A 12,266-nucleotide genomic window follows, 5' to 3' on the forward strand; every position below is an offset into this window, starting at 1 on the left:
AGTAGCTTTGTCCGATCAAATTCTAACCACTACCAGAGTCAATTGGATATCAGTGGTGATTGTGTAATTGTTAACTTTAACTTTAAAAATCCCCAACTTGCTACCACTACCTTGCTCAGAGCTACTTCTCGACCCCTGAACGACCAGGGAATCTTACTCAGACCTTTGGGATTTTTCTATCAACATTTAATCGATCAACCACCTAATGGTTTTAGAAGGGGTAGTGGCTGTGCCTCTAGTGTGCCCAGTAGGTTTGAGGTGGTTACATCCAACCGGTTTCAATCCCTGAGTGGTTTAGACTCTAACGATTGACTGGATCTTGATGAGGCGCTGCTTGAAGTTGGAACGGTATTCTGTGGAGTAGAGTCAGAAGGAATTACTATAGGGCCCCCAGCTAATGTTAGTATGCTTCTTGATTCTTGCCCGATAACCAGTTTCGTGGGTGATGATGAGGGGGTAGTGGGGTTTTGCCTGTAGTAGTCAACCACTGCCCGAGTCCAAGCATACTTATCCAGGATGAAGTTATTGAAACATCCATTGGGTCCTCGAGTAGTTTTCTTGCCAGCTGGAATGTTGCGGGGTTAGCATCTAAAGAAGATAGTCTGGGGTGGTCAGAATTTATCGACCTTTTCGATATCTGTTGTTTCCAGGAAACATGGTGCAAAAAATTTTCCGGTTACAATGGTTTTGCCTCTTACCAGTTACCTGCTACTGCATCTACTTCTGGTAGAGCTAAGGGAGGGCTTCTGGTTTTGATCTCTATCAAACTACCCATTATTGTTAAACATGTTTTAGTGGGGGCTCATTCCCAGATTTTATGGCTTTCTCAGGGGGACGGAAGAAACATCCTTTTAATTAATTTTTATAATAACATCTTTGACAGCACCAGGCACCTGGTGGTAGACGCACTAGGTAGTGCTCTGATTGATATTATAGCGGGCTCAAATGTTGTGTTTGAATTTATTTTGGCGGGGGATTTTAATATTGCAGTATGTCCCCTCTCCAACCATTGTATGTGTGGGGTCACCAACCGCTTTGGGGATGTGGATCTCCATTTCCCTCATAGTATGGGGAATCCCTGAACCATCTCTTAGCGGCACATGATATGGAAATATTGGTCAATTAAAAGAATGATCTAGGTGAGAGTATTCCCACATTTTCTGGGAGGGGGGCAAATACTGTTATTGATTTTATTAGTATGTCATCGAGCCTTGTCCCATGGAGTCTGGCACCTAAGGTCGTGGATATAATGCTTAGCGACCATAACTGTATTACTGTAGAGGTTGCTCTATGGAATAAAAAACTTGTACCTGAATCGGGGGTTATAGCTAATATTGAACCACATAGACCAAATGGTACAAGGTTAAGATGGAATGGCGACAAAGCGGAAATGACGTCTGATCTAATTATAAATAGCTGCTTATTTGAAATTATTGAGATTCTTGAGCAGGCTGACGTCACTGCCGATTCTATTCAACATTTTATTAGAATTAATTCCATCATTGATCAAAAATTTACCAAATCAACTGAGCGTAAGTCCAATCAGCAAAGGGGATGGTTCAATCATGCTTGCACCCTTGCACTTAAAGAGCTTAAAGATGCACTGGCAACCAAACCTAGAGTTAGGAGCCAGGTGTCTCAGCTTAGATTAAACTATAAGAATACAGTTAAGGGAAGGAAGACAGAGTTACAACACGAGGCCTGGGATAAATTGACACAGGCTGCTGAAAGGAAAGACTGTACACTATTTTGGGCCACTGTTAACTGTCCATTTTTAAAAGATGAGAAGGTACCAGAATTAACCTCTACGGTCAGTATGGAAACATGGATTTCCCATTTTTCAATTATTTTTGATTCGGATAAAGCCTTGGGTAATTATGACAGTTGGCCCATTGTCCCCTTGGATATTAGCATCACCGAGGTCTTAGCATCGGTGCAAGCAAAGGGGGAAAGGCTCAGGGTCCCGATGGGGTGCCCATCGATTGTTTATAAGTTAGTCCCGGAGGTATGGGGATCCATGTTGGTTAAAGTTTTTAATGCAGCAGTTTGTTTTGGGGTACCCCCAACTTGGGAGAAATCAATTATAATACCAATATTTAAGAAAGGAGATCGGGGGAGGTGAAGAACTACCGTCCCAGCTCCCTGTTGGATTCCTCTGTGAAAATAATGAGTCTGGTACTTTTGGTCAGGCTGGAAGAATGGGCAGAAACCAATGGCATCCTGGCAAATTGCCAGTATGGGTTCAGAAAGGGACGCGGGACGATCGAGCAATGTTTAAATCTCAAACTTTTGATTGAGAAATACACCCAGGCTAAGAAGGGCTCTATTTATCTCTGCTTTGCAGACTTTAGTAGTGCTTTTGATATGGTGGACCACGCAATTCTCTGGGCCAAGTTGATTGAAATGGGGGCCCCTGAGGGTATTGTCTTTTTGTTACCCCGACTCTATGTCAAACTACGTACTAGCGTACGATATGGTTCTAGTGGGGAGTGTACCACTAAATTTTTGATCGGACGGGGCATAAGACAGGGGTGTGTTCTTGCCCCCCTGCTCTTTACCCTTTTCATTAATGAAGTGGACTCCGTCCTACAGACGGAAGCGTCAGACGCCCCTAGAGTTAATAATATCAGTGTTCCGGTATTACTCTATGCGGATGATGCAGTGTTATTGTCCAGGACCCCGATAGGCCTTCAACGCTTAATGGATGGGTTTTCAGTTTATTAAATCTAGAAAATTAGTGATTAATAAAACCAAAACTTATACCATGGAGTGTGAGCCGGGGAAGAGTAAGCCCCACTCTTATTATATAGATGAACATAGGGTCCAACAAGTTGATAATTTCAGTTATCTTGGTATCACTTTTTCCAAGAATTGCAGTTGGGCCAGCGAGCATATAAGTGTTAGAGCTAAGATGGTAAGGAGCACTAATGGGGTCTTTACTTTTGCCACTAAATTAGGGGATAAACGGATATGCAATATGCTTAAGATCTTTCAGTCACGATGCCTCTCCACCGTCCTTTATGGGGCAGGGGTTTGGGTTCTTGCCCCGGCTGGGTGCTTACAGGTGGAGGAGAATGTCTTTTTAAAAAGACTTTTGAGTCTGCCCAAATCTGCTTCTAATGACATAGTCCACAGAGAACTTGGTATTCCATTTCTGAACGATCTGATCCTCCTGAGGCCATTATTGCTGTGGCGGTCAATTTGGCTGAAAGAAGAGACCTCTTTAAACAGAGCCATTATTAATGATTGTCTCACTGTTGATAACCATTTAAAGATCCCATGGATTAAATATATTGTCAACAGTTTCCAGGAGATCTATGGCCTTGATATTAAAACTGATAGATGTGGGGCTTCAGAAATTCCAAAGTCAGAAATGAAGCATATCTTTTTGATGTGTAAAACTGAGAGACGGGCCTGCAATACAGGCATTCTATCCACCTGTGTGCGTTACAGCAATATGAATGAAATGGAGGGTTATCAACCTTATTTGACCCAAGTGACCAGAGTTTCTCACCAGTTTGTTTTAACTACACTAAGAATGGGGATTGTGCATAATCTGGTCGACTTCCCTTCCGTGAACAAGCAGCCTGTTGGCCCCTGCCCGTGTGATAACTTGTCAGCACAAAGCACTATGCACTTTCTTTTGCTGTGTCAATTATATGGGAACTTCCGTGAAGCCTTTTTAAAACCCATTTTTGTTAAGTTTGGTGTCAGGACAGTACATGATTCTATGAAATTGCTCTTTAATCTGCACCATCCTGACATTTGTTTTTTTACTGCTACTTTCCTACTAAAAGCTATCAATGTTAGGAAAAGTATGAGTTTTTAAATATTTATTCTCCCCTCGCCTGCAGCTGTGTAATGTGATTGTAATTGTTCTGTTATTGTATTTTATTATATATGTCCTTTTATGGACATTGCTTTTTTGTTCCGAATAAAGCCTTATGAAATGCACACAGCAACGGGTCACACGGGCCTCTCTCTCCATAGGAAGATCGATAACAGCTGTATTACTGATGTATTATTATTAACATTTGATGTGGGCCAGCAAGCATTTTTTATAATTTTATTAAAACTACAAAAATGCTTGCAGGCTCGCCACTTGTTCGCACGTAAATCAAATGTTCACAATGGACTCAGGATGTTGTTGCGCCATTTCCTTTGCCAAAAGTTTATAGCCCGCCTGGCTCCTCACACCTCCTGAGCCCTGGTTTCAGCCCTGTGTGCGGTCTTTTATGGCCTGACAAATGGCCTGCATGCAGCCTCCCTAAACTCACTGGTTTGTGGAAAGCAGGAGGAAACGCCAGCAATAAAATTCAAGCCATATATCAGGACATTATCTAACACAAGCATTTGCAATGCATTAAGTCTCGCATTTACGCGAGTTTGAGCTATTGACATTGCAAATAACAATGCCTATTGGCATTGTCATTTACAATGCCAATAGCTTTAACTCGTGTAACTACGAGACCTATTGCATTGCAAATGCTTGTTTTATTTGTGTGCACGAATCTGCAGAAGATGTATCTGCTAAAAACTGCTCAGCATCCCCCCCCCCGCCCCCCACAATCCTTCCCGCGACCCCCCTCGTTGTCATTGGCCGTCAGTGAACCTTTGACCAGCGGGCCTTCTAGGGCAGTACAGTCATATACTTCTGTTTCTAAACCCTGCCATTTGTTCCTGCCCCCCTTGGCAAGGATGTTGAGGGGGGTGGGGTTGAAGAGGGGGGGGGCACATCTCCCATTGGAGGGTAAGCTAGAAGTTTCCACACACATGGGGTCTTTGATAGCCACAGGGCGGGAGGGGGAGGGTTTAAGAAGTGCAACTATTTTGGGTGACCATGAATATGACTTTGAAGTCTCGTACGTTTCTTTAAAATTATTTATTTTTATTGGGCTAGCACTTTACGATCTTATCTGATAAAAACTGTAGCTTTCCATCTATTAAGCGCCTTGTGTCAAGCACCAGGGAGGGGATGTGGTCCGTCTGCTAGACTGCCGACTTTGGTGCTGGAAACCAGGGTTCGACCCTCGGGGTCGCGTCCACATCCTGTGATCCTGGGCAAATCACTTAATCTCCCCGCGCCTGAATGTGTAATGTAAATACGGTGCGTGTGTAAAGTGCTCCAATACCTTCGGGTCGAGTTCGCGCTATATAGATATGCAAAAAAAAAACATCACCACTATTCACTGAGCTACACATTAAGATAGTTTCAAAAGTTACAAAAGAAAAGAAGGTTAATTCAAGATAATCGGGATATCGCTGCAAATGACGTGGCATCTCTGCCGAAAGAGTGAACCCCCAACTCCACACCCTTCGTCAGCACCGCTGGCTGCATGGCTACTGATATAATAGAAAGACTACGATGCAATAACATTTGTACACTAAAAGGAATTGACAGGTCTATCTTAAACTGTGACCAGTTACCATTTGTCCATTAGCAGGTATTTAGAATTAAAAATGAAAATATTATTAAATAGATTCAGGCAATGGTAAAGAGGGAGAGATGTGGTCTGACGGCTAAAGCTGCCAACTTTGGTGCTGGAAACCAAGGTTCGAGACTCGGGGTCGCGTCCAAATCCTGTGATTCTGGGCAATTCACTTAATCTCTCCTGCCTACCAAAAAAAAACAAGCCAGGGCTCAAGCCACACAACAGGCTTGTCTCTGGCAACGGCAACGGCTTCTTTGGGCGACTTTTCAAAGTGAGAATTTTGAGCCCATGGTAAAACTGAAACTACAAGTACCAGAATGCAACAGTTGGTTAAGAAGCTTGGACTCTCTTATGGTGTCAAGCATAGCTTTTGTCTGTTCGTGAGATCTATTTTCTACTTATGGGCGGTCTGCCAAGGCGGGCTTCTCCTTTCGCTTATAAGGTAAAGGGAAATGAGTTCAACAGAAGTCCATTTACAGAGTATTACGGACTGTTCCCAAAGCGTCTCTTCCCCACTGGGCCTCTAGTTAAGCAGTCGAGGCAGGACGTGTTTGTTTAGGTCTTAGAAGTATTTTTCATCCGTGCACACAGCTCCGCGTGCAGCAATAATCAAGGGCAGCTGCCGAGAGAAAATGCTGGCTTTAAAATTAGCATAAGAAGGAGCAAGGGGATTTGCTGAATTCTGTCAAATGGTGCGATCCTGAGCAAATGTCTCGATCGTTCCTCGTGTCTTTCTAAAATTTAGAATGCTTAGAGTTTGAGAGGAGGATAAGTGTTTCATAAAAAGCTGAAAAGTGTCAAAGTGGCGAAAGATGCCAAATTGATGGCCCGGTATTAAGAGAATTCGCAGAACTCTCATGTTTCCCATGTTAATGCATGAGTACCTCACGCAAGCCTGGTATGTTACTTTGTATTCTGGGAGTCGTCCTGCTTTTACAATGGAATAACAGGACTACCCCCCCCCCCCCCCCCCCCGAATGCAGATCTCTCGGGGAGAGGATGTGGCGTTAGGACCGGAGCTGCCGACTTTTTAAATGTGGAACCATGTTCGAGGATTCTGGGCAAATCATTTAATCTCCCAGTGCCTATAAAAATGTGAATTCGTGTCATGCAAATGGTGCTTGTGTAAAGCGTTCCAATACCTCTGGATCGAGTTCGCGCTTTATAAAAAATTTAAAAAATGCAAAGCAAAATCCTGGCCTTGCTGTGCTGCTCACACATGGGCCAGGGAAATTTGAGAGCTATGTTTGTCAATGGAATTAAGTAGTTAAATTAAACAAGCCCGGCGGAGCATGGCGCGCGCGCTGGGCGAGGGAGCGCATTCCAGGCGGGGGAGCGGACCCTTTGAAGTGCGATGCCAAACGGATTGCATGGCGGCACGATGCGCGTGATTGTTCGCGTGCTAGCCATGCAATCCGCTTTTTGGGAGCACTTTTAAAGCCCCCTTACAATAGTCCTGCCTTGCTATCGCTTACGCGGTAGCAAGGCGAGACCTAACAAAACTAGGAAAAAAGTAATGCTCTACGCAAGGGACTGATAAGACCGAACGGGCCGTGTGAGTCCCAAATGAGGATGGGCCTACGTAAATAAAGAGAACCTACACACGACCTGATTCAAAGCCCAAACCATGAAGCTTTAATTACAATTAAGAATCATTATAGAAAGCAAAATGATTATACAGGCAATTCAAATCCGAATCAATATATCCTAGACTGTCGTAGGGTCAGCGGAGTATGAAAGCAGGGAAAGGGCTGGCACACATCCCAAAAGTGGCACATTTTATAGTTTCACAGGAGTCATGCCCGTTGCATAATGTGAGCGGTAAGATGGGCTGAATAAATAAAGTTACATGCAGGCATAGATAGTTTCTCACAGAAGCCTCTCCCCTGCAAGGGCTTACCCAGTTACGTTACTGTGGACAATGTCTTTCACTTTGAACTATGCCCAGACATTGCTGATTGTCTCATCCTTCCTTACCGATGAAACAAAGCTTGAACTTCATTCTGGCTGCACTAATGGTGCATCTGTGAAACCTGTTTTTTACTATTTTAAGAAGACCGTGCTATATGTAATATGCTCACGAACATAAACTGGCCAATTATTAGTAAAACTTGGCCAAGGTATATATATTTGCAGAAGGTAATGTTGATGAAGTCAGCCCTATACTTACCGCATAAGCAGCATGGATTCGTAGCCCACATTCGCTTGCTCTCAAAGTCAGAGAGTAAATAACGCTGCCTGGGACCAGATACAACGGGGAGGGGATTGCAGTAGGCATCATTGGGGAATAGATCCTAGAAAAGAGCTGTACAGTGTATTCTTATGTAGTAGCAGTGCACCTAGTACAAAATTGCATACAACAGGTAGAGTGTTATTGTCAATGCTTTATTTCTATCGGAAAGGGACGATCCACAGGATTATGTGAGACAAAGTGGATTGAAAACTGTGCTAAAATAATTTAGCAAAAGGTTCTCAATTGGTCTGTTTATCATTAGATGCTTTGAGTGAATGTAGTTAGTATTACAACAGAAATGTAGTCAGTACGAAACTGAAAATCAGTTTTATGCTCACGGCACATGAATTGTCTAAGGAAGTAGTAAACCAAATTATGCAGACATAAATAGGCGAGTTGTTTAGAATATGTAACAAAATATTTTGCATGAGAAAAACAACATGGCTTTAAGAGAGTCTGTAAACTTGCGCATTCCGAGCAAGCCTGCTAATATGTTCAAATAAGCCAACAGTGCAAATGTGCCAAGTAAGTTAAAGTGCAATCAAGAGAGCTTCTATAACAATAATATGATTTTATAATAAATTCTGCCAATAAAACAGCAAATTTGCAAAATATGAGCAAACAAACCAAAATGAAATGCCTGAACAAAAAAGCAGAGAGCAGTGCAAGCTAACAGAGAACGCCCACCCCCCAAAAAGCCCACTCAGCTTCCAGTAAGTCAAGTCCATTTATACTGTATTTAACATTACACTTTCAACAGAACAAAATTGTGACATTTTAAAATACATAACATTAGGTTTACACAGATTTACTAAACCAAAATATTTGTATTCTTGTTTTCGGTTTGGACACGTATCGCTAAAATACAATTTTTTTTTTTTTTATGGATTTTTATATAGCGCGAACTTGACCTGAAGGTATCTGGTATCAGAGCGCTTTACATAGCACCAGTTGCATTACATGAGGACACATTAATTTTTGTTAGACACAGGGAGATTGACTCGAACCCAGTTCTCCAGATTCGAGGTGACTGCCCTAGCCGTTGGGCCAACTCCTCAACCCCAATGGCCTATGAATTCCTATACAGGCATTCATTATACATGTAATCTTTCCACCAAAAGTAAAATAACTTTAAAATGCATTGTACAAATTCATGTTTTTGCACTTTGTTCTTCCTGCGTTTATCTGTTGAAAGAATCTCCACATAATAGTCAGTGAATACATTGACTTCTGTCCAAAGGCTACAGCTTTCGTCCTTGAAATCTTTAATCTTGTTCGCTAAGGAAACATACAGATGCCAGCCTGACCAGCAGATGAAAATGAATTCACAATATTTTTTTGCTCCGAAAGTAAATATGTGCACGTTTGTCGTGCATATTTTAAAGGCCTAGAGTTAGCAACACAAAAATGTAAAGAACATTTTTTATTTGTTATCTACCTTTGTAATTATAAGTCACACTAAAATTATATTGGGCCGATATGTTGTAGAACATACTACTCGTTCAATACTTTTTTTTCTGTGTAGCAGTTTTCTTTAGATGTCTGAAGTGTTGGAATATCAAACACGCTATTTGCTTATTGGAAATAAGCGAGAGGCCTAATTTCCTGTCCCATAACTGCAGGGACAACATGAAATGACATTACCTTCAGAATGTGATATTGTCTTCAGTCTGGTCGATTTTCAAAGACCTGATGACCTTTAGGGCCTAAACATTGACATAATAGCGAGGCTTCTTTCCTGCAGTTATATTTGAGCCACATGTTTTCAAGTAGCTTGCAAAATAATTTTTCTGTTTAGTCCATCTGAAGGTTTGCCTTCCCTACTGACCCCAGGAAAAATGAAGAGGGAGAAATGTTCGCATAATGCCGGACAGAAGTGTAAAAAATGTAGTGCCCACAAGGTGGCTGAGGGTGCTGTGGATTGAACATAACATTATGTAGGGATTGCCTATCTGGGAGCAGATGAGTGAAGTTGAGAAGAAGCAGGAGAGTCAAAACTGTTTTCTCTGCAACACGGGCAAGACCAGCAGATCCTCAAGTGTAGAGGTGAGAGACCGCTGATAGAAGGATTTCTTCAAATTTGTGCAACACTTGCAGCATGGACATCTTAGAGCTACTGCTTGTGCACAGAGATGAAATCAAGATGTGTGAGTGGGTCACTAGAGTTTATTATGACTGTGCTCACACTGGCGTCTAGGAGGAAAGCAACACTAAGTTTCCCTTTGTGCAGATCTCAAATGCTTTGAGGAAGGGAGATACGGAGGCAGTATGCAGGACTTTGTGCACTTCCACTGGTGCATGGAAGCTTACTCCACTTGAGGTCTGCGATGCACAAGTATTGGCTTAAAGCCAAATGAGGCAATGAAAATGCCCTTAAAGCGGGTAAATAAAGAAGATGGAAAGCTTGGTCAGATAGATTAAGCGGACAAACAGGTTACGATCCACAACAAAAAGGACTAACCACAGTTCTTAAGGGAGAAGCTGTTTGAAAATAAAAATAGTCTTGAAAGTGCAGAGGTCGCTAAATTGAAGAGTGTACTATGGTGAATAGTTGAACGCTGAAGAGAGCTCAGTGAAATAGCCAACGGTTCATTGAAAGTTCTAAACTCTTAGTTAATGTTGGAGCTTCTAAAAAGAAGTAAGTGCATGTTTTTCCCAATTATTGCCAAGTGAATTAACTCCTAGAAGGAAGAAGGGTCGAATACTCTGAGGAGAACTTCAGCTTACTATGAACAAGATAAGTTCCATCCACCATCCAATAGGTGTCTCAGCTCAGTCCCAACATTTTTGGACTATACCGTAGATGAATAACAATACATTCTAATAGAGAACCCCAGGGAGGATCCTGTGGCAAAAAAACTAGAAGGCTGACCCCACATGGCACAATACAGTTTAATGACTTTCTAAGTTGGGTTCCACGTTCTCAGGTTAGATTGTGTTCATTTAATGTTTCAATGTTTTGAGTATGCTCTGCAGGGGAGCAACATAATGCAGGGCTCAAAATCCGCTCGCCATGGCAAGTCAGATTTAATCAGGACAAGCAATTTTTAGGGCCTACTCGTCCTTTCTGGCGAGTAGGATGAAAAACTGACTTTTGACCTCTGCCTCTGAAAGCGGAGCAAATGTGACAAGATAACAAGATTTAAAGGCATCTTTATTGCCCACAAAGTGAATGAGCAATAAAGATGCCTTTAACTCTTATGTCATATTTGCTCAGCTTTCAGAGACAGAGGTTAAGTACATTACAGTTAGGTCGAGTATATTTTTCAAGTTACTTGACCTGCAGATCTAATAACATTTTTATGATTTTTCGAGCCCTGTAATGTTGTTGGCTCCAGTACTCTACTTGGTTAAGCTTCACACTTATCGACTGCCCTTTGCGTTATGATGATGTTTTATTGGTCAGTATTATGAATGCTTTTCTTTATTTGTTCCATATATTCTTTAATGTTCATCACAGTATTTTTCTTGCTGGTGAACCAGCAGCCTCAGCATGCTCCAGTGAAAGATCAAGTGCTTGTTTTCCTCCTGTAATCTGTCCTGTCCCGAAAAGTAGGCTTTTTCAACTTCGACATAGTGTTAAGGGATTTGCCACAGAGTGCAGGGTTATGCCCATCGCAAATTAAAAGCAGGAAGATTGTTTTTTATATGATTGCCCTTATCATGCAGGTTGACTCATCTTACAGACGTGTCCAACCCAAACCCTTCCCCTTTAAGAGGAGCTCCTCCTCAAACTCGACTAAAGTGCCCTGCATTCAAGTGCTGGATATGTGACAATTTGGGCTTCGAATAGGTCATCCCTTTGTCTCACAATATGGCTTTTCTACCTTTGCAGACAAACAACACTTCCTACAATAGTCTCAACTTGGAATTGAACTAATAGAAATGTCGGCGTGTTACTAATACATATTTCACATTCTAAGCAGTATCCCTTAAGTTTGTTTGCATAGATTAGCTTTTCAACCTAATAGAAGTGTAACAACAGTTCTGGAAGGACCTTTCTTTCATAACTTGCTTTCTGCTTGCCCCTGTTTCTGAACAGATCTGCGCGTGGAGGGCTTATTTCGGATTCCTGGCAACAGCGTTCGCCAACAGATGCTTAAAGATCTGCTTAATAGTGGGGTTGATATTGACATCGAATCTGGTGACTTCCACCCCAATGATGTGGCCACTCTGTTAAAGATGTTCTTGGGTGACTTACCAGAGCCTCTTCTCACGCACCGGCATTACCATGCACATCTGAAAATTGCAGGTGAGTGTACCTCTCTGAAAAAAGTTCATATTTCCATTCATTTTTTTTTTTTTTTCTAGAGCTCACCTACCAGACAGCACAAACTGTCTGGTTGTAAAATAACTAATGTGAGTGCGTAGCATAAACCTACAGTGGGCTTAGAGCCCACCTATTGCTTAAAGCTGGTCACACTCATTTGTTTGCTCCTTTTTCAATGGCTTGTCTTCCCCTTTTAATATTGTTCTCGCCCAGGAGTATAGCCTTAACATCCCTTTGTTTGAATGGGTTGTAGTCCTCCACTGCTTCATATTTTCTTTTTATTTGAGCACTCCATGAGAGTGCATGTACTTTTTTTTCTTCCCTAAAACAC

General features: G+C 42.0%; 1 protein-coding gene across 7 annotated transcripts in view; it reads left to right on the top strand.

Moving 5' to 3' along the window:
* ARHGAP19 (Rho GTPase activating protein 19) overlaps positions 1 to 12,266 on the top strand; it is a 209,646-nt gene that overhangs the window by 92,674 nt on the left and 104,706 nt on the right. For all 7 annotated transcript variants that reach the window (XM_085606408.1, XM_085606401.1, XM_085606410.1 and 4 more), the window contains exon 4: positions 11,708 to 11,917. In XM_085606408.1, the coding sequence (XP_085462534.1) occupies positions 11,708 to 11,917 (210 nt within the window). The remainder of the gene's footprint in view (positions 1 to 11,707; positions 11,918 to 12,266) is intronic.

This window comes from Triturus cristatus, chromosome 1_2 (assembly GCF_964204655.1).
Source record: "Triturus cristatus chromosome 1_2, aTriCri1.1, whole genome shotgun sequence".
Taxonomy (NCBI): Eukaryota; Metazoa; Chordata; class Amphibia; order Caudata; family Salamandridae; genus Triturus; species Triturus cristatus.